The sequence below is a fragment of the Centruroides vittatus genome, unplaced genomic scaffold (genome assembly GCF_030686945.1).
Source record: "Centruroides vittatus isolate TY-2023 unplaced genomic scaffold, ASM3068694v2 scaffold_576, whole genome shotgun sequence".
Taxonomy (NCBI): Eukaryota; Metazoa; Arthropoda; class Arachnida; order Scorpiones; family Buthidae; genus Centruroides; species Centruroides vittatus.
In genome coordinates, this window is record NW_027122713.1 from 74,584 (window position 1) to 99,467 (window position 24,884).

At 26.9% G+C, this 24,884-nt stretch overlaps 1 protein-coding gene across 2 annotated transcripts in view; it reads right to left on the minus strand.

The window, feature by feature from the left end:
* Nucleotides 1-24,884, minus strand: part of LOC136989439 (long-chain fatty acid transport protein 4-like) — a 77,635-nt gene that overhangs the window by 10,754 nt on the left and 41,997 nt on the right. For both annotated transcript variants that reach the window (XM_067287587.1, XM_067287586.1), the window contains 7 exons: nt 15,419-15,569; nt 12,536-12,773; nt 9,280-9,441; nt 9,142-9,211; nt 6,801-7,002; nt 4,786-4,978; nt 1,075-1,215 (listed from right to left, as the gene is read on the minus strand). In XM_067287587.1, the coding sequence (XP_067143688.1) occupies nt 1,075-1,215; nt 4,786-4,978; nt 6,801-7,002; nt 9,142-9,211; nt 9,280-9,441; nt 12,536-12,773; nt 15,419-15,569 (1,157 nt within the window). The remainder of the gene's footprint in view (nt 1-1,074; nt 1,216-4,785; nt 4,979-6,800; nt 7,003-9,141; nt 9,212-9,279; nt 9,442-12,535; nt 12,774-15,418; nt 15,570-24,884) is intronic.

The following is a 24,884-nucleotide window of genomic DNA, read 5'->3' on the forward strand; positions in this document are numbered from 1 at the left end:
ATCGTGTGACTCTAAAGTTGGGCTGGAAGCTAATAACCATTGTCTGAATAGGTAAGATTTTATATTTATTTATTACATAATTTCCTATATTGTTTCTATGTAATAGAAATGATGTAATTTTAATAATATAAAAAACAAAGATTATTATTTATTGTTAAAATTAATAATCTAATATTCATGTATTCATTAACATTACTAATGATTTTATTCTTTCACAATAAAAATAATCACAGTAAAATATAATTTTACTTTATTAAAGAAAAATAATAAAGTCATATATCTCGTAATTACACAGCCAAACCTTCAAGATGAACCCAATAAAAGGAAAACAGAATCTAGCCATTGAGCTTTTTAAACTGATTCACTAGGCAATCTTTGATGTTCCCAACTGAGGATGAGGATGACTTCAAAGGAGGAAGGGAAGTGGACTATGAGACTGGGATTATATTTTATGCCTCCAATTAGTAACAAAACATGAATTAACAAATTGAAATTTAAAAAATTAATAAAACTAAAATAAAAATAAACATAAATTATACAAATTACATCCAAAACATTACAGTTGTCTATTAACAAATTTGTCCAAAACCTCATCACCATCAGTAAATATTATAAAGCACTTCCCATTTAAATGTACGTATTAAACTATTACAATATCTCCAGAGTTATCAATAGAATTTGATATGTTTTACACAAGAAAAGTGATTACATTAATCATACTTAAAACTGAATAATAAAGACAATGTGAATTTATAAAATTTATCAATTATCACTTAAATGAGAAGGAATTATGAATCTATTTGGAATTTCATTCCAATTTGAACAAAAAAAAGAACTTTAATAGCATTTTGGATTATTTTAATTAGAACATTGATAAAAATGATAAGAACAGTGAAATAGATTTTACTAATGGTCACAGCATTTTTTTTTAGAATTATAACTGAAAATATATGTTAGGTGATGGTTACTAATTAAATATAATTTTGAGATTTATAGAAAATATAATAATGTATTTAATATTTATAGATAACTTTTTATACTACAAAATTTATGAAATAAACATTTTATTCATACCTGGGCGGCACTTAATGCATAATCCTTTACTATTCCGAATAGGTTTTCCTGTTTCATCAACTTTAATTAATGAAATTGGATAAACACTTGGGATAATCATTGAAGTAAATCCAACACATCCTACTGTGTTATCAATGTTTACTGAAAATATTTTATAATTAAAATATTTGAACTGAATAATTTATGAAGTAATATAATGAAAAATATGTTATTAAAAATAAAAAAAAGAAGAAAATTATCCCTTTAATATCTAAATTAACTATAAAAATTTTAAATAAAATTCATATAATTAATTAATAGAGGTATAACTGATACTGAACCAATACATTAGCATATAGAATGTTCCTGATATATCAGAATGCTCTACAAACCAATTCCAATGTAGGGAACTTTCTGATATACCGATATATTGGTATCAGATCAGTATCAGTAATCATCTCTATTAATTAATAATTTGTAATACTTTAATTTATATATCTCTGCAAATTTTAATAATAATTAACCATCATTTTTAAAGATTAACAAGTGTGCAAGAAATACTTTATGAAACAGCATCTGAAAGATTACAGTTGCTCTGAGTCTAATTCTTACAAAAATAAAAACATTTCAAAAACTGAAAACGTTGCAAATGGCTCAACTCAAATTGCAATATTACCCTTAGAAAACAGTTTTCTCAATATTCACAATATATTAATGAATCAGTCTATTTGTAAATAGCTTTAATGTGAAAGTATCAGAAATCAAACTTTTGAAACAAACAGAATATAAAAAAAATAAATGCAAGAACTAAGAGATGGGATATCATAAGAAAAGAAAAGAATCAATCTGAATAATTCTCAAAGTTTTATTGACATTTTGATGTTTCAATTAAATTGATGGAAATATCAATTGTCCACTACTAAAACCATTGTTTATAAAGGGAATTTTAAAATTTTGGAGATGAATTGAGCACATTTTATGAAAAAAGACAGTCCTCACTGAACTGTTGGAAGAACAGTCCTCTCCACTTCAATGTATACTCTAGGTTATGTCTGTTTTCTGAGACTAATATTATAAAGTTTGATCTTAGCATGAGAACACCACTTAACCAACTTTAATTCAGAGTCTGTCAGAGGAGCAGATCTGACTTCTCAAGGAAAGCAAAAGGAAAAAATAATGATTAGAAAAATACCAAGTACACATGTGTAATAATAATAGAACAATGAAAGTGGTTAATAGATTATTTAATAATAATAATAATAATAAACAGGAACATCATAGTTATAAAAAGTAACAGTGTTAGTAATAAGTTCAATGGTTATCCAAAAAAAAATTATGAAACAATAATTATTAATCATAAGCACTAAGCAATATGCTGAAACAATACTCCAATGATGTCACAGTTTAACCTTTCTCTAGCAGTTCTAAAAACTTCAATATTGCCATATCGTGACCATCTTTTTTATATCAGTCAGTTTATAGCTGTCACCTACATCATTTACATATCTGCCTGGACCTATGTTTTTATCCATTCTCCTGCTGGCAACAACTCTAGTTCTGATAACTATGTACTTAATATTTTACCACCGAATAAAATGGTTTCTTTTGATTTGACTGTTTTTTATTTTATTTTATTTTCCTCCTTCCTTCCAGATGTCAATGTCATGAGATATAGCATCTACAGTATTAAAACAGACATGTATCAGTAAGCTTAATTTACTTTTGTTTTTCCTCATCAGTAGTGTAAAGTAGTCTCCACAACTAAACAAAATCCCAAAAATAAATGTAACTAAAAATAAACAGTTAAGAAAAATGAAGTCAGATTTCCCTCAAAGTATACTAAAACATTGTGAACTTCTCATCAATGAACAAAATATGAAAATAAGAACAATCTTTAGCCAAACTGATCACCCATATCCATTCCTTTTCATGTATAGTATTAAATATACTGTATTTTCACAGCTTGTCTGGCATGTTGGTCTATCTGGGGAAACCATGAAATAAGATTTCCATATGGTAATCGGCATGCCGGTTTCAGTGAGATTATACATCCTGGCTGTTATATAGATTACTCCCTATGGAATTTTGGGACTGAGTATATATTTGAACTCAGGACTGAGAGGAGTTTAATGATACCCTACTTTTGGACCAGAGACCAAAAATAAGAAAGTTATCATATATTACAATTTCTTGCCTTTCACAACGCATTCTATGCCATTTTAGAGTTTTCCATTAGGTGGCATTCGACTGTTCATGCTCCCGACAGACTCCTCCCAGAGGGGAGCTACAGAGTGTTTAACGACACTAGTTATTGATTCAAGGTAGTTCTTGAACAAAAGAAAAAAAAAAAAAAGGAAATGTATACTGAACTACAAGCAGCACAGACTAGTGGAAAACTCTAAAATGGCATAGAATGCATTGTGAAAGGCAAGAAATTGTAAATATGATAACTTTCTTATTTTTGGTCTCCAGTCCAAAAGTAGGGTATTGTTGAACTCGTCTCGGTCCTAAGTTCAAATATATACTCAAAGTCCCAAAATTCCATAGGGAGTAATCTATATAATATCCTACATCCCTCTCTAGAGAGCACATAAAAAAAAAAAACAAGTTACATCACATAAAAATAAACAAGTTTTTATTTTAAAACTGTGAAACTGTCAGCATTACATCAAAAACTATGATTATATGTTTAATCTCTTCATTTTGTCTTATTTCTAACTATGTAAAATACTCATAGAGTACCAAAAATGCTTTTCTTATTTTTATTTTATTGTAATTTGATCCAAAAATGCAAAAATAAACATATCGAATTTCAGAAACTCGCTGTAAATTATCTCAACTTACACTGATTAACATCTACTTTGTGAGAGCTTTAAGAGAAAGGTGTTATTTTTAAGGTCAGGATAGATTGTCAGTGCAGCCCACACTGACTTACTACTACTACTAATGTTAATAAGCCATTAATTGTTTTATTTTGTTTTATTGTCCTGTAAACAAAAATGCTTCCTAATTTTAAGTCAGTCAAATTACAATGTTGTTATTTTATTGTACTCAGAACAATGTTTTCTTTAACATTTATTTAACAACTAGTTTGTTAGATCTGATTAATTTTATTTTTTTAATTGCAATTTAACTGGCATGCTAGTCTCACCTAATTATATGTGGCATGCCAGTCAATCTGCAAAAATATGGTATATACATACATATATAGAATAAATGAAAAATAAAATATTTTTATTTTTACAGGTACTCCTCACTTTACAACCTATCTGCTTAATGAACACTCACACTTACAACCAATCAAGTTTCGACCTGCAATTCAGGGAATTCCCTTTCTCAGCTTTAGTGTCGGTCAGTGGCGAATGGTGACGTGCACTAAGCGTACTATAATAGGCTTGTGCATACTATAATAGTCTTTTTATGAATAAATTTGAAGTTTGTTGCATAATTTGTATAATTTTACAACAATCCTATATTCCCGGTGCAAACTCCTCACTTATTGACCAATTCGCTTAACGACGTAGTCGTCGGAATGGAACTCGGTCATAAAGTGAGGAGTACCTGTAATGTACTAACTGTCCCACAACAGCATCTACTTAATGTTTAGATCATAATATTTTTCATTATGATAAAGAATACCTAATTCAATTTTACCTAAATGAAAGTTTAAATTTGTGTAAATATCATTTAATTATTAATATGACATTCCTAATATTATTTTATTTGACTTACTAATATTTGCATTTCCTTCCGTTGAACCATAAAATTCTCCAATTTCCTTAATTCCAAAACGATTCTTGAACTGTTCCCAGATTTGTGGACGGAGTCCATTTCCAAACATTAGCCTTACTTTGTGCTGTTTTTCAACAGGTCTTTCTGGTTGTGCTAATAAATAACGACATGTTTCACCAATGTAATTGGCAACCTATGAATAATTATTATAAAAAGATTACTAGTAGTTAAAACAGAAAAATTGTTTATAATCCTACTCTAGCAGCTCTTAATTTGCTGCATGGAATAATAATCTATTATACTAAATACATATTTTTTCAATATTTAATTTTCTTTTGTGGTTTCATTTCCATTTTCAATAAATTCAGTTTCTAATATGCTCTATTATTATTATTAGTTATTTTTTAAATTTCAAAATCCTTCATCATTATAATTACAACAATTAATAAAAATTAAGCTAGTAAATAAATCCATTTAAATATTCTGTATAATTATTTTATATAAATGTTACAATACTTTCTTAAACTAAACTTTGCAATAAGAATCAAAGAAAGCTCAAGATCACTATTAAAATTTGTAGGCTTAGATCTAAGACATATCATATCAATAATCATACATCATTAAATAATAAATATTACATCACACACATGTGCATGCAGTGATCGTAATTACAGTATCCCTTTTGAATAATGTTTCAGGACATGCAGAACATATTTCTGTAAAACTAAAAATTAGTACCAAAACTCATCAGGCTCTGGACACCACAGACAAAACACTAGGAGAGATGATCGATCACCTGACTGTGAGACAAGTGTAAACAGTTGCAATTGACATCTTTGTTTACCATCCAGAGACAAGAAGCCTCACTACAAAACTATCTCTCTTTCTATACTATTAACAGGTGACTAAGAGGCGAATTTACAGCATGACAATTGCTATGCATCCTGCCATCCCAACACTGTCAGCTTCATTTGCTGTGATGCATGAGAGAAGCATGGACTGCTACAGACTGGTAGCACGTTGTCTTTTAGTGATGAATTTCAATGAAACAAGAGTGTAATAACAATGTCAAATACCTGAAACTAATAAACAAGCTACACAAAATTTGTAATAATAAATGATGAACTTTTGGATAATAAAATCCTTTCATAATTAATTTATTAATTATGGCTTCTGAAAATTATGGAAGAAATTTAAATTAGGAAAGCATACTATATTAATACAAATATAATTATATCTTAAAACAAGTGATTATATAAATAATAAATTAAAACACTAACTCCACCTCTGTATACAGGGTTTTTCAAAAGTAAAGCACCATAGGAAATTGTGCTGAGAAGCTTATTAGGCAAAGCATCAGGAGCAAGTGTACAGTATACTGGTTATGTGATGCTTCATTTCAGGTTTGTAATATTGTCAAATGGAAATTAATTGCATGTAATTGATTGATATGCTTGGTCAAATCACTTTCAACTAATCTAGGTTCAGCTGCACATCTCTGTAATCCACAACTAGTTATGTTGTGAAGATTGAAGTTATTCTATTTAATACTAGAAACATTACTGGTTTTTTTTATTAGTGTTATGTTTAATTTTATATAATTAAAACTAAAAATAATAACAACCCAATAATGTGTCATGTTCCTGCTATCATCTGCATATTGAGTATTAAAAAATGAAAATTAATTAGCACATAATACATGTGCTAATTATGTGCAATTAATTTCCATTTGACAGTACTGCAGACCTGAAATAACACATCATATAACCAGTACACTAAATACTTGTCCCTGATGCAATAATTGAATGCAATACATCAGGGACAATTATATTGCAATAATGAACTGTAAAATTTTAGACTTTACAATGTATAAAGTTTATATAATAACCCATTTTACTTCTCAGTACAAGATTATAGTAAATTAAACAGCATGTTTGATATATACATACAATACATGATAAAAAATAAATACAAATTCTAATATTAATATAATAAAGAAATGCAAAATAACTTACAGTGCAATTATATTTAATGCAATCATCCCAAAATTTTGAAGCTGAAAATTTATTTCTGATAGCTAAGGAACTTCCAAATATAAGACATTGTGCACATCCCACAATGCTTCCTGCTGTGTGATATAAAGGCAAGGACGAATATATAATGTCACTATCTTTAACATTTTTTAGATATTTTACTGCTGCCCCCATCCAAACATATCTAGAACAAATTAATATTTATTTTTAAAATACATTTAAGAAAAATATTATATGCTCATACAGCTATTTTAGATATAATAATAATAATAATTTTTATGTTGTTCAAAAAAGACATTATATGTATTTAATTCACTTAAATTACTTTATATAGGAAAAGATGTGTATTTTTCTATTAAATAATTTTAAATATTCACTAAAAAATATTTCATTAGATAAAAGTTTAAAAACACTGTCTATCAGCATTAATGAAGTTTTGACAAGTAAAACACAAAATAAATACAAAATGTTTTGCAAGCACTTTCCACATGTATAGAATAGGTTTTTCAGGTGAAACAAAACAAAGTTTTGAACATTGATATGAATTTTAACATTAACGTTAATTTGCATTAGTTGGAATTCATGTGTTAAATTTAAATTGTGCCCTATTAAACTTGCACATTTAATTAACCGTCAAACTATAATTGAAAATTATTGGCAGCTGCGATTTAAATTTTCAAGTTATTAAATAGTGAAACCCATATTTTTGGGAGCTCTAGAGTGAGCCTGTTACATGGCTCCAATTTCTCAATTAATAAAGTTTCCAGATAAACAGTTGCTGTCCTTACATTGGTACAAAGGTGAAAGATTCATTCCACAGGTGTAAAGTAATGATTGAGAACCCTTATAGGACTATCTAGACGGGTTGCAATATCAATAGAATCATTATATTTAGAAATGGAAATTAGGAAAAAAAAAGTGTTTTTCTAATTTCATTTCTAAATATAATGATTCTATTGATATTGCAAACTTGAATGAAAACTGTGAACTTAATATACCTAAAAATATTTTGGTTCATTTGTGTAGGAAATTTTCCTTTATCACATGTATAAAAAATATTTAATCCAATATGAAATAATTATTATGTTACATTTTCATAAAGTTAGATGATTATTATTTATTTGCTTAATTATATCATTGCAAACTGAAAAATTTATATAAATATCTATTTAAATAAGTAAGATTTAACTGTATATATTCATCAAAGATACTATCCTAAACATTGTATTTGTTCTGAATCACAAGAGTTACAATTTTTCATCTTTATTCAATTGATGCTTTTTATCATAAAACTTTACAATTTAGCAAACATGTACAATCTCAATTTTATATTTTTTCTCTTAATTTTTATTGTTTTTCAATTTTATGAGAATGTCAAAAACATAAAAATCAATAGAAAAAAATATATTCATATGAGTGCCTGCATAAATAGTTATTTATATAGGCATTCACTTTAAAGAAATAATAACTCAATTTAAAGAAGTTAAAAGTTTATTATAAAAGAAATATTTTAAATTTTGTAATGTAAATTAGATTAAATTTACTAAGACAAAAGCTGGAAAAGGATCTTGCTTGACTTTCCCAGCACTCAAACAGGAGGTTAAGGAGACCATTATGATGTCTGATAATTTTCAGTTATATTATAATATAAAATTTAAACAACAACAAAAGTTTAATATGTAATTTTATTGAATTATGAGAAATTTCTTTATTTAAAAAAAGTATGTAAGTTTAAAAACACTAAGACAATAGCACAAAGTTAAAATTTGTGTGGTATCATCTGTTATGAGAATTTATTAAAAAATAATTTGTATATTATTTTTTAATTAAAAAAATTGTTTTAATTAACAAAATACTTAATTTTGAGGGTAGAGATGAGTTTTTGAAAAAATTGTAAATGCCAATAATAAGATATGACATATGATTCCCCCCCTTTTCTCTCACCTCTTGACATTTAGCCATCAGAATTTAATAGTTTCAATGCCCTGTATATAGAAGTAACCCTGCCAAGTTTCAAAAGTTTTGGTCCATCCAGTCCTGAGATATAATGCAAAATAGTCATTGACACACACAAACACAATTTTATAATGGTTTTTTTTAATAGTTGTTAAGGATTTTATAAATTTCTGAAATAATTAAAATAAATTAAAATATATTCATTATCACCTTCGTATGAAAATTTTTCAATTTCTTCTTACTGCTGAATTTATGCATATTAGCTGTAGAATCAAATTCACACTAACATAGTGACAAAATTGATAATAAAATAATCTTTTGATTTTATTATTAAAATTAGACAATTTCAAATATTAATACTTCTTACCTTGCATGTTTAATAATTGCAGCTTTAGGCATCCCAGTAGTACCAGAAGTATAAATATAAAAGAGCCGATCTGAAATGAAATTACAATTGTAATAATTTTTTAGAAATAACTTTGAATAAAATTTTCTTTCATCCTACCAGAATATTTTCCTTTATGACCATTATTAGGAGGATATGGTGAAGACTCTTGAGCTAAGAGATTCAAAGATTTTGCAGGAAAAGATACTCCATCAAAGTCACCATGACAAAAATACTGTAAGGTAGTCTTTTCTTTCAGAATTGGCACAACATCTCTAATAGCTACAAACAACAAAACATTAATTTAAAACAAAAATTTATTACAAATCTGAAACACATTAAAGTTAATTATATAAATTTATTTATAATCTATATATATAATTGAGATGGGTTGATGATAATAATAATAAGCACAGAGCCCAAATGGTTAGGAGTTGAAATTTGGTACACAGTTAGGGTATGTCACGAGAATGTATACTAAGAAGGGATTGTTCAAAATTCCTTCCCACAGAGAGAGGGAAAGCATGAAGGCTTGTCCTAAAAAACTCAACTTCTACTGTACTATTTTAGATGCAATTTTTTGTTTTTAACTGCATTTTAGTAGGGGTACCATGTTGGGATGAAAGAAGTGTATTCCTTAACAATGGAAGTGTCAAGAATGGAAGTGTTAAGAGAAAGCGATGTGCAAGATTTACAGGCGCAGATGCGGTTTTTTGCGTTTTTGCAGAAAATCAAACATATTTTTAGACCCATCTAAAAATTCTCTAATTAGTCTGGAAATGGGGACCTAATTCTTGCATTCTGTGAAAACGGGTAAGATTGGCTATAATGTAATAATCTTAATCTTTGCTATCATTACTTTTTGCCCAAGCAATGTTGGACTTATCTGCTAGTAAATTCATAAAATTATTAATCATACAAAATAAAATTCATAATGCCAAACATTTATATTTATGTAACTATTAAATACATATATACAAGTTTAGTGTAAGTATTGATCTTGTCTATTATATTTCCTAAAAACTTTGAAGAAAAAGGTAAATTTATATATTTTATTCATAAAAACTGTATAAATGGATTACTAGACAGCTACATTTTACAAAACATGAATTAAACACAAATATTAAAACTTCAAAGATATAAAATTTTTTAGAAACTAAATTTTAATGTGTTGTGTAATAAAGCAACAAAATTTACATAAAAAATAAACACTTCTTACATATTCTGAACTAATGTTAATTTTATGACAACAGTATAAAAAAATTCCAGATATAATATTTGTATTAAATTATATTTTTATTTATAAAATAATTTCTATTGATTGAATAATTCTAAAGGTAAAATATTTTTTCCTTATTTTCTAAGAGGAAAAATTTTACTTTTATCATTATACTTTTATTTTTCTAAATATTCAAGAAATTTTATTTTAAACATTCAAAAATGCTTCTATTCAACACTTTAGATAAATTTTTCACTATAATATGTTGATCTCTAGCCAAAATAAACTTATATTGATAATTTTACACTTACACATACTCAGGTCTTTTATTCATTTAAAAATATTAGATGATAATATATAAATCTATCATATATTTTATGTTCTATTTTCCTACTGATATTTATTAAGTACATTTACTATTGAAATATTTATAACTTAGACTGAAAAAACTAAAACTGGTACTTTGAGAGTTTAATCGATAAATATAATGCTAAAATGCTTGTAGAAATCTAACTCATTACATCTAAAAATCATACATTCAGGTCTTTAAAACTTCCTTCCTAAAAATTTATTTTCAAAAAAGGAATTCTTGTTTTTCATAAATACAGAAAAAATTCACATCCTAATCTTAAGATATAGAAACAAGTTCTTAGTAGTAAGATCAATAAATAATTGAAAAATAAGTCATATGAAAAAACAGTTGACCTAAATCAGACTAAACATTCAATAAAAATATTCTCCATAGTCTATCTGATGATAAAAAAATTATAATTCATTTCATTTATCAACATAAAATAAAAACTACATATTAAAAAGTAAAGTACGTTAATACTTAAAATTTAAAATAAAATTATCTAAGATAATAGTTATTGTTGCTATTGATTACAACTATCCATCTTTTAAAAAAGTAATGTCCATTAAAAACTAAAAAATACAGATTTGTATGCTTACAATATATTACAATCATAACATGTAGATGAATAAGAGCAATACCCTAATTATTTAAGTATAAAATTTTGGACATATTTTATAAATCATTGTTTCAGAATTTAATATTATTTTTCCAGAATATTTTCATTTGCACAATTTTTATTTCAAAAATATCAAACAATAGTCTACAGCAAATATATCAACCTTCTACAGAAGAAGAATTAATATGTTTAAAAATTATTTTAGTTACAATAAAAATTTATTGAATTTAGTTACAGAAAAATAATATAATATAAAATAATATTTGAAAAATTAATTTAAATTTTGAATTTAAGTTTACAATAATTATCTCAAAAATAAAATATTTTTGTTTAGTTCAATTAGATCCTCCAAAAAATTTACATAGTTTTCTCCTATACTCTGCATTTCACGATAAATAGATATTAAAGTTTATTATGCTAAATTCTTACAAATAACTCTTAAAAGAAGTAACAAGAGCAGCTTAAATTTTAAAATTTATTTATTGTTTTTATCATTATTTATTGTTATTATTATAAATATAATGATTATGAATCAACAAACATTTGTTGATTCATAATTATTGAGTGAAAAATATCATTACTTGTTTAATTTTATATAAAAATATATTGTAAATACACATTATTTTTTAATGCAAATTTGTTCTCCCTATATCAAACAAAACACATCTACAAAATAAAAATAATCAATTCAAGAAAATTCTTCCAAAAGAATTGACATATTGTAATTTATTTACAAGACAATACTGTACTTATTGTTTATTTTCATCTATTAAAAGGATACAAGGCTGCCCAAAAACCTTGACAATCAATTCAACATTCAACAACCAATCAATTTAAGATTCTTTATGAAAAATCTTTCTTATTTCAAAAGAACAAAGACAATATAATGATTTTCTACGTCAATCAATTTTCAACAATGAAGAAATAGAGATAATAGTAGTAGTAGTATAATAAATAGCTGAAATGTAGTTTTTATTTAATAATTCCAAATGAAACATTTATAAAAAATTTCTTTCTTTGAATAAAAAACTTAGCTGTCATTTTAATCATAGTTGTTTTCATTAGATATTACTAAAATTATTAACATAATTTATTAATTTAATTGCCTTCTATGCTAGTACTAAGCATATAACATTTAAAACTGTAGAATGTTAAATAAATACTAAATATATAACTGCATACTCACCGCTTTGGAGACTACTTTCAAAAATAACAGCTTTGCATTTAACAACAGTTAAACAATGAACCAATGTTTCCAATCTCAAATTATAATTTATTAATGCAGGAATCACTCCTATCTTAGAAAGTCCAAGCCATATACAAACAAATTCAGGGCAAGATGACATAAACAGGGCAACATCATCACCTGGTCTAAATCCCAATTCAGCAAAACAATTTGCTATTCTATTAGCATATTCTTCTACCTAGACAAAAGAAATAATGAAAAAGGTATTAAAACTTTTTATTAAGATTATACAATATATTTAAATCATTGAAACATAAATCATCTGTATCTTAAAAATGTAGTCAATTAACGATTGGATTAAAATAAAATTTTATGTGCAGATAATTTTTCTTTTTTATGGGACGTTCTAAATCCTACTGCTGTAGAGATAATTATGTTAGTATGAAACCACATCAATATGGTTGAAAATTAAACTAAATCTGTTTATAGTGCTGTTATAATTTAGACCTACAGATAGCTCTACTTATTTAGTTAACTCAGAGTTTTAAATAATTCATATTTATAATACTAAACATGAATCAATAAGTAAAGAAGAATGCTTCTTTTAAATTTATAAAAAAAAACTTTTTATATTAATTTAGCTGAAGCTTAGAAATATTTAAATTAGTAATAAAAAAACAAAAAAATTAAACTTTGTTTACTTATTAATAGATAACACAATTTTAATTTATTAATTTAAATATTACATTTTGTATTGCATATTTCACATGTGTAGATGTAATCAAATAAAATTCTGTTTAAATTCTATTATAATTCATCAACAATCTATAATAGCATTTAACATAACATATTTTAAATATGAAATATTTAACCATAATTCAATCTTTTATATTATTATAATTTAATTTTTCTTTCTATTCATAAGATAGTTTTATAAAATTTTCTACTGTTAAGAACAAAGAAATGTTATGAAAGTTAGAAAATATAAAAAAAAATATAAATGAAACATAAATGACATTTTTGAAAGAAACCTTATTTTGTGCAGTTTTTAACCCTACAGTAACTGTAATATCTTCCTGTATGTCACATTTGTTTTTGAAACACTGCCAGTTTTCACAGAAGCCTTCCTGAAGGTGAATCATTAAATTCATAAACACTCAACTTTGTATATTTATTTAAGTTTTTTAACTCCATTAAAGCATTTTAGTGTTTCCTTCTGTTTGCATTTTGTAAAGTTCCTGAATTATATTCTTCAACTACATAACAAAACTTTTAATATCCAGTAAGGATATTTATATTGGGCAATCATCTTCATCTTAAAAATTAAAAGATGGTAAATGTGACCAATATCATTTCATCACCTATTGCATATCTAAATTTAAAAACTAACATACAAAATTAAATATTTTTAGCCAATAGAACTAAATGTGAGAAATAAGGTACAAAAATATGATGAATACCTACAGAATATTTAAATTAAATGTGAAAAATAATATGTATATGTTACGGACAAAGTGATTAATCAGGCATTATTGATAATGCCAGTCATTATGAATAATGACCAAAAAGGGCGCACAGTGTGATAAATATTGATTAATTTATCAAATTGACCGGTCATTATGAATACTGCTATCACCTAGTCAGGCAAAGTGATAATAATACGTTGAGGAGTGATCATCCTATGTGCACCATCATGGTGGTGGTCGCAACTATTTATGCTCCCAACAGATTCTTCCCGGAGAAGAGCCACCGGCAGGCCGCCAATTGTTTAATGTCACTAGATATTGATACATACTAGTTACTGATACGTGTGTTCAAGAACTACCATGAATAAATAACTAGTGATGTTAAACAATCGGCGGCCTGCTGACGGCTCCCCTCCAGGGGAAATCCGTCAAGAGCACAAACAGTCACAACCACCGCCAAATTTGGTACTAAATGCAATATGCACGTGCAATTCAGATGCGAGTGCTGATTGGCTAGCGTATGTTGGATGATCACTCCTCAACATATTATTATCACTTTGCTCGACTAGATCAGGGATGGCAAACCTTTTTGAGTCTGCGTGCCATATTGTAATCATACTTATTTTTAAAGATGTTAATGCGTGCCAATGTCTTAGACTTCGAATAACAATATTTAAAGAAATTAAATGAATACGCTTTAATTCGAATAAATGTAAAAAAATCTGATTGAAGAAAAGATGATCAGATGATAAACAGAAAGGATGATTGAAAAAGACAGAAATCATATGATACATTACGTGCCAGATGATTTCTCTTACGTGCCACTTTGGGCATGTGTGCAATAGGTTCGCCATTCCTGGACTAGATGATAGCAGTATTCATAATAACCGGTCAATTTGATAAATTATTGAAATTTATTTCAATGCCTGATTTTGTTGGTCATTATTCATAATGCCCATATTAATCACTTTGTCCATAACATAATATAATAAATAAATCAGTAAATTTAAAAACAAGCATGTAATATATTATTTAAATAGCAACAAATTTTTGCTGCATTTAAATTTATTGGTTGATTATATACTCATTACTCATTTTTCATCCTTAATTCCAATAATCTGTAATAAGTATTAATTAAATTCCTATATTTTATTTCTCACACTTAACCAAATTCATTAAATTTAAAGTTTGCATGTAATTTTTTTATATTAAATGCATTACATATTCTAGAATATTACTGTTCCTGTCAGAATCTTTTAGTTTGCAATCTACAAATGATACTGAATATACTGTTTTAAATGCTCAGGTTTATGAATTATGGAGAAATGTTTAAGATAAAACTGTACCTAATAAACTGAAAATTAATTTTAATTAGCCATCAAATCAAACTTTATGCTAAAAAAATTAAATTAATTACCTCTTGAAATGTCCAAGTTTTATCTTCATAATAAAAACATACTTTATTTGAAAATTTCCTTGCTATTTCTTGAAATCTTATGCCAACTGTTATGTCATTCTTTTCAAAATGACGAATTAGAACTTTCATTTGAATAAAATGATATAAACCCCTAAAAAATAAATCCATAAAATTAAAATTTGCAGGATAATAATTAAATATTTTGTAAATTTTATAATTAGAATTTTCTTCAAGTAAAATGTATTTAAAAAACATTATTTACAATGTAAAATATAGAAGTAAATAGCATCGAAAAATGGAAAATAGTAATTTGTTTATATTTCAAAGCATTGCAATTTCTCAAGGTAATAGATATAATGGTTACCTGATAAGAATTTTATATATACAACATATTTTTTTGGAAGGTTCATTTTTAATGTCTTCTGTGACAGATAAATAACACTTTTAGATACAGATCTGAAAAATCAAACTGATTTGTATGAATTTACAAATCACAAGCAATTGGAATGTTCCTGAAAAATAATTTAAGCAAAACATTATATCCAATGCCTGGAAAAACATTCTATGATATCCCATAACCTGTTGGAATTGTTTTGTCAATATTTTTATTTTTAGTATGTTGTTTATTTCATTTTATGCTTGTGTGCAAAACAAAACATACTGTAATCCAACATATACATAATTTTTGTTCTAATTTTGTTGTCTATACATTGGTTTTTAAATACACATATCCCTTGCTTAACATGGAATTTGATTAATGTACAAAATTAATTACAGCAATCCCTTTTTATATGCGGCAGAAATTTTAATTAACACAGCTTTAACAGCTGTCTTTACTTACCATAGATATGTTTTTCTCAGCAAATAAGGTGTTGGTGAATTTGATATTTTTGTTTATTAAAATAAAAGTATTTGTTACTAACTGAAAATTTGTTCTAGAGAATGGTGATTGCTCGGTCAAGTACAGAGGTACCTCTGTATTTGATTATCACAATTTTGATACATGCAGTAGCATCAAGGATAACATTAATTAATCACATTAATCAAGGCATGCCTGTATTGTTTTTGTTCAGTTTACCTGAAGAAGACCATTAAGATGGTCAAAAGCATTAATCTACATTAAATTAAATAGATTTTGCTGGAAATCTGAAGAAGTTAATTTACAAAACCTATAACCTAAGTCAGGGATTCTCAGAAAACACTTCCACAGCTGCACCAATATTTTTCTGCATTGGATGTTATATACTGTAATTAAAAGATTTTATCCAAGTATGAATGAAATGGATAATGTATATACCTCTTACTAATTTTAAAAATAACTATTACAGACATTATATAGGGATTTCGCTATCAGTAGTTTTTTCAATTGTTTTGTGACAAATGATATAATTTAGCAACAACTTTTGTCTGCAAATTCACAATAAAGTGATGGAAAATTTCATACTTAGGCAAACATGATAGTTTCCTGTACGACAATGTTTTTGTACGTTTCAGAATTACTTCAAAAATGCTTTAATACAGTAGCCCCTTGTTATATTGTGCTTGTTGGGGGACAAAAAAAAAGCATGATATATCCGGTGGTATGATATAACAGAGTACTAAAAATTCTGCACTTTTACAAAACAGATTATACATGCTATGGAATCTCTATCCTCTATTCTTTCATCAGCAAGTGTTTCTGATATAAAACAAGCTTAGTTTTTCAATACTGAATTTTATTAGTGGTTAGATCATATTAAATGGTGTTTACATAAACATCAATACCACAAACGCTCATTTAGCATTATTGTTTCTTTAACAATGACATTTAAAGACAAAATATCAGTTGCAATTTTATTATACAGTACTATATTCCATAATAAATCGCTTATTAAAAGTTTGTATAATTTATATTTGTCAATAGAAATTATAAATTCAGTAATCGAAAATTTAAAAAACAAATATTGAACATATAATAGAACATCAAAACTTATAAAATTACAGAATAAAAATTGTCTAAAAAGCAAAATAAAGTTATTACTATATAAAAACTTTAAAACTTTCTGTTCAGAAATAAAAAAATCTTTTCCTTAATGAATCATCAAACACCTGATGCTGAGAAATGTTCATTAAACAAACACTAACATTTTTGAAGTCTTTCCCTTACACATTTCAGTGAATTTGAATGTGAATATGGTGCTTAAAACTAATAAATAAACAACATTTAATATCAAAAGGAAACATAAATGATAATTGATCTGTCCATCTTGTTTTTCTTATTTAAATCTTGACAAATTTATTGTTTCACCTGCAGTGGTAGTTTCAAGGACAATGGTAGGAATAAAATACTGTATTTTGTTGCAAAAAGAAATTCAATGGCAATTGATATTTTAAAAGTTGGGATCAAAAAAAGTGTGATATATCTGAATCTGTGATATAACAAGGGGCTACTGTATATCTGTGAGTAGAAGATGTAAGTGTAACGGACTGAGATGGCTGTAAAATAATTTTAAGTGAAATTATTATTATATTGGTTTTAGTGAAATAAATCTCAATAGACTAGATGTAATAAATGTCAGCAATTTGATGAATATATCAATCAATGGACCATCTCAAAGAGATTTTGATTTCCAAGCTGCCTTTACTGTATGGTGCCAGAAAAAAGAGAGACTTTCAATTGTGACCTTAGTATGACTATGAGTAAATTATGGCATTTCTAATTTCGTACTGGTTGATATCAAAATAAAATCTACAATTTTTATTATGTTGAAAGCATTTTTTACACTACTTGTTTTGCTAAATTTTGCTAGTTTTCAAGACAACATTAGGAAAAAAAACTACAGATTTTAAAAAGCTAGCAAGATCCCTACATTACAACATTAATAAGAATTTCATGCAGAAACATTTTTATTATCCAAGATAAACCTCAGTCAAAAACTGTACAAACTGACAGGTATTTTGATGAAAATCAGCAAATTAAAAGTTGCAAAATCAGTTGCATTCAAGAATCAGATAAAACTGACCTGATGGTCACACAAAATCTTCTTAGTGGCCACCATCTGAAAATCTCTGGTCTAAGTATCACTAACATAAGACACTTTTTCGACCTTAAAGTTGATCTGAAAATTAGGATGTCTTATAAGTTGAATGTATCTTATAACGTGAATAATATTTTTCCCCAAAAATCAATGTGAAAAATGTGAATGATGTGTCTTATAAGGTGAAAAATACAGTAAGTAATCAATAATTAAAACAAGACATTATATGACTGTGATGATGAACAAGAACAAACAAGTTTAACGAATATGGGAAAAATAAGCAAACTGTTAAATTTAAAAAATTCATTTATAGTTTTTTAAAGAGGGAAAATGAATAACAAATATTCATACCATATAAATATCTAAATTTAATATACCATATTTACTTGCATATAAGAAAAGGTTTTTATTCATTTATCACAGCTTCAAATTCCTAGGTTGTCCTATATGCGCATGAGCAAAAGATTCTTTGCATTTTTGCAAATAATTTTTGTGAACTGTGTTTTTTCTACCAATTTTTTAACATTTTTTACCAGATGCATTTTTTACCAGATGCATTTTTTACCAGATGCTTAACCTCTTGTATTTAAAAACAAAAGTATTTTATCTGGGTCGTTTGAATTGGGCTTGTATATTGTCAGAAGTAGAGATGAACGATTGAATTGAATTCCAGATTGAAATTCCAAATATACAACGACGACTGAATTGAATTCTAGATTGAAATTCCAAACTCACATGTGAGCCCGATATAAGTTTTAATCCATTCCCACGTGAAAACAGATGATTATTCGGAAAACAGAATTCGGAGAAACTCATAAGTGTAATTGATGGAGAGTAGATTTGACTGTTAAAAATTGGCAAAAAGGTTCCCAATTGTCCAGCTTTACATGAACAAATTATGTTGTCGATTTTACAAGATTTTTCCTTAAAGTTTAAAACGGCCGTAATTTTTGCAGGAAAATGTGTGCATTTACGTGCATTTGATATTTTATTTGTGATTAAATGAAAAATAAAATTAGAATTGTATTAATAAATCTAATTTTCTTTATTTTGATCTTTAAAGTCACACCTCGTCCCATATGCGAGATCATTTTATATGCGAGTAAATACAGTATTTTACAAGAATTACAATAATGTACATTAATTAATTAAATGAGAAGCACGTATGTTATGAATCATCAGTAATATGTACATTTTTAACTATCAAGACTGTTTACGTACACTTAAACAATTGAAGTTATGCATAAAATAAAATTTGATAAATACATTTATGGTATTTCTTTTAAAGTTTGCTAAAAACTAATTATTTTTGTATCAAAATAATAAAATAGATTATAATATTCATACAGTAATCACTATAACTGAATAAAGTAATTAAATTTAATTATTTATACTTAATAGTTACTACAAATAAAGCTGTAGAATTCATTTAAATGTCTTTTTTTTTATCAATTGTCCTGTGGAATAATTAATCATATTAAAAATATTAACAAATTCCAAGCAATTCATAGACTCACAATTATTCACTGAGAACTAACTGTATGACTGCAATATTTAGATGTAATAAGAATAAGTATAAAAGAATTAAACTTTAGTAAAGATATGTATTCTAAAAACTTTCATGACTCATCTTCAGCTCACTTCAATAGTTTCACACTATGTAACCTAATCATTTAAAGTTTGTAAACATTATTTTTTTAAATAAAAAATGGCTGTTATGTGCCTCATTAAACAAAATTACTGTTTCTTCAAATAAAAGACTGATATTGTTTTAGTTTATCTTGCTTCAATAATCATGCTTTATTGAAAATAAATCAATAACACTGAAGTGTGCTACTCAAATTTACAAAATTAGATATTACAAGTACATTTTTGAGATTAATGAATGTATAATCTTATCTATTTTATTCTATATCTAGTTAAACATAGCTCTACTGAATATATATATTAAATATATTATATAATTAGTATTTTTATTTGAAAGTTATATTTAGTCTGATTTAAATGAATTATTTAAGTGTTATACTAATAAAAAGTTTGCTTTTTAAATATTTAAAACTATTTACTTTTAAATTATTGCAATTATTCAAATATTTATATATTTCCTGATAAAGTAAATAAGAGCTTTCATATAAATTACAAATGCAAAAAAAAATATTTAAGCTTTTTATAGAATCTTATCATTATTTTATAAACATAAAGTTTATATTTACTTTAAGGCTGATTACATCTAATATTCCAAAGATAATATCAAAAATTAAAAAAGACATCCTGAAATAATTATTTTCTTCTTTATGTATATTTAACTTTAGATTTAATTATGATCAACATATACTTTATTCATCTTAATTAAATCACAACATATCTAATATAGTATACATGTAAAAGTATAAAGACTCATGAATATAGAGTTATTAAATAAACATGAACTGTCTTTTATTACATTAATTATAAATGTGAAAGTTTAATAAGAGTTTGAATGGCTGAATGATCTTTGTAATCTTATCCAAATATCCATTTTTAAGTGTATTGATAATCATTCTCTTATAGTGCATAGTTCACATTTAAATTCATATTTCATTCATATTAAATGCTTATCTTCTAAGCATGAAATATATATTGTTAAGAGAATATACTCAATCAATAGAATATGGAAAGAATTTTAATTTACTTTTTTGTTATTACCTTTTATGAATAGATTTATTGATAACATCAAGCCTTAAGGTATCCTTATGTATGAGTGAAAAGAAAGTTAAGTCATGAATAGAAATATACTAGTTAAAAGTACATTTTCTTGAAAAAAAATGCCAAAAAAGTTGTTGTGCAATAACCACAATCATAAGCTTTCATACATTTTGTAGCAATAAAGAAGGATGAAATAAAGGAATTTTATGTGCAAAGAATTGAAAATAAATGGATTAAAGCTATTGAAGTTTAAATCATTTTTATTTTTATTTTGTGGAGGTTTTTCATATGATAGCCTGGGGCTGACACTGTGTTAAGAACAGAACAAAAATAATATATACTTCTTATTGTTATGATTAGAAAGGTCGATAAGGCATTCATGATGTCCATATTCCATAAAAACATATACAAACCTATTTATATACCAAGCATATCCTAGGACCTGAGTCAGTACATTGTGACATCCAAAGAGGAAGATATCAGAAACGAGATAAACCTAATTTGTATGTTAGCAGTCATGTGGTTTGAAAGGGAATGAAATAAGAAAATAGTGAAAAGTTTGCAACGGAATACACAAGCAAGAAGAGAGAAGACAAGGTGGTGCAAAGAGTACCAGTCCATTATGTTGAGTGCCAGAGTAAGAATATCTGGTGGAAGATAGATAAAAGACCTGTATGACATTAGTGTTTAAGGGAAATAGAACAGTGTTCAGTTTCCTGATGAATGATAGATAATTGTATGGAGTAGAGCAGGAGTGTACAGGATATTATTAGTACAGTGGTACCTCGTATAACGTACGCCTCGAATAACAGACGCTGCGAACAACGGACTTTCTGTTTGGCCGTTACGTGACTCGAGCAACAGACTGGCTGCGAACAACGGACTTTCCAGGCATAATTGGTGATTGCTCCATGGGTGCGTTCTTTAATAGCGGTCGCTCTGCGTCTCCGCTACTACGGGAGTGCGCTGCTGTTTGTAGGCATTTAGGAATGACAGTGAAAGAAAAGAAAGATGGCGGCGCCCGCACTATCAATAGTATCGTGATGGAGGAATCTATAATTCTAAACTATGAGCTTTTAAAAGGCAAAAGGGTACCAATTAAACCATAAAATGGATTATTTGTTGAAAGAGCATTCAAAATAGCCTTGAGAAAAAATTCGTAAAGACACTTACATCATCGCGTGTGCTAACTCGCGCTTTCACAATTTCTAAATTCTCATTCGTAAAATCACATAATGGACCTGGAAACGAAACTATCTTAGCCATGGAAGACGCCATGTTGCTTTCCACTGTAAACTACTGCTACAAGCGACCGTTTTTGCCATTCGACAGACGTGCACTCCCACCGGAATTTAGGAACGCGTTCCGCAGAAACTTTTTAACGGATGTCGCTCGCGCAGAGTTACGCGGAGGAATAAAAGAACGCACCCCATGTTCATTTTTTTATGATACAGTATGGTTATTTTATGCTGCAGAACAAATTAGATGTATTTAACATGTATTTCTATGGAAAATGCGTTTCGTATAACGAACGTTTCACTTAATGGACGTGCACCTGGAACGGATTAAGTACGTTATACAAGGTACCACTGTATATGGAAAGAGGCACAAAGAATTTTACATTGGAGCAAAGAGAAAGAATTTAGCAAAATGGATAACATTGGAAATATTACATAGGAAATAGAGAAAATGATGCTCAGCCAGCAAAGCATATAATAAGGAAGTGAAAGAGAGTTTGATAGGGCAAAAGTATATTATCAGTGGATGATGATGAGTATATACAGATGGCCAAAAATTAAAAAAAAATTTTTTGATAGAAAAGTTACAATATTAAGGATATGGATACATTGTTAGTCATCTGAAAATAGTTGGTAAAAAAGAATAGTAAGGAGGAGTAAACAGAAAGATATGGAAGATATTCTAGAATGAAATGTTGATTTAAATTTAAACTGTGACAGATGGGTTCCAAATAAGAAGATATGTTAACATAGGAATTCAAAAAGATCACTTTTTGCCAGTATGAACTCTGAAGATGGACAAAAAGTTCTGAAAGTACTTTAGTCATTTTGATGGCATTCTGTTTTTATGGATTCCAGTTTAAACAGAAAATAATGAAAGACTGATGATAATATTTATCATCAGTCTTTCTTGGCAGTTCTTTATACATTTTGACATGGTTTGAACAAATGCAATGAAACTTTTTAGGACCATCCTCTCAAGCAAGAGGTGATCAATGATTTCTTTTTGTTGAATTAACTTCACCCCCCACCCATAGCAGCCCCCTTTCTATCTGACCAGAAGGATGGTGGCATTTGAATACAAAAATTACTTAATACAAAGTTACCAAAAAGCACAAAAATATGTTTTTTTAAATTTCCAAGGGCAAACAGTGTATACTTAGTCCATTTTTCACAAAATTTGATTTTGGATTTGGTTGGCTGATTACCATTTCATATTTGACTGTGAATGGTTTGTTTCAAATAATAAGCTAAACATCAGAATGATGTATAAGATGTAAATATGATTCATATAAATTAGAACATACCTTAATAAACTGGAAACAAATTTCACCTTAGTGTACTCTGTATATATGGAAAATAGATATTGTATTAGGGTGTCTAGATCAAGCAACTTTCCAACATATTAACAAAATCTAATAATATCTGCTTCTTAATTATTTCAATAAATGGGTACTTAGAAACAAATTAGAAACTTTCATAACTGACTATGAACTATTAAATTACTTTGATAATTATATTCCATTTATTTTATGAATCAATCAAAATTCTATCTCAATAGAAATTTTTCAATAAAAAGAAATGATAGTATCAAACTATTACTTCACAGAAAAGAAATTATCAAATAAAAATATTCCAGAAACTAAAGTTTTTTGAAATCAATAATAATTATTTTTTGAAATGATTGAATAAATTTATCAAGATAATTTCCTGTGATAAATTTTTAATATAAAAATTAAATTAATCAATAAAATTGATGTATTTTAAAGATAACCTAATTTTATGTGTTTACAATTTTATACCAAAGATATTTATTAATTGAGAATTTATAGTATAAAAATCTTTCAATATCAAAATGTATCCATCACTTTCAATAGTAAATAAAGCTTGACTGATTTAGAAAATAAAAATATTTCTTACTAGACTATACAATAAATGAGTCCATTTCGATCGGTCCCTTCACACGCTTTCGTAGAGGTATTAACAAGTCTACAGCGGAACCGTCCTTTTATTTGAGGCTACTGTCCACCGACAAATGCAAAAAAGTTTATTTTCTAAATATAAAATCATCCCGACTATTTCTAATGTAATAATTTATTTTTAAAGATTATGTAAGCCACCGCTAGAGGACTTTTAACTTTTTTACATTTGTCAGCGAACAGTAGCCTCAAATAAAAGGACGGTTCTGCTGTAGACTTGTTAATACCTCTACGAAAGCGTGTAAAGGGACCGATCAAAATGGACTCATTTATTGTATAGTCTAGTAAGAAATATATTTTTATTTTCTAAATATGAAATTGTCCCGGCTATTTCTAATATAAAGCTTGACTGAATATTATATATTTAATTGCCTATGTTATTATTAGTAATTGAAAATTTATTAACCTTTTATAGTTTTATATCAAATGTTTATTTCTTGTATAGACTTTATCCTGTGATATAAATTTTTGTAAAATTAAATTAAATAAATAGTAGCCAGACGATCTGCTGAATTATTGGGCTATGATTATGCTAAGTTAATAATTA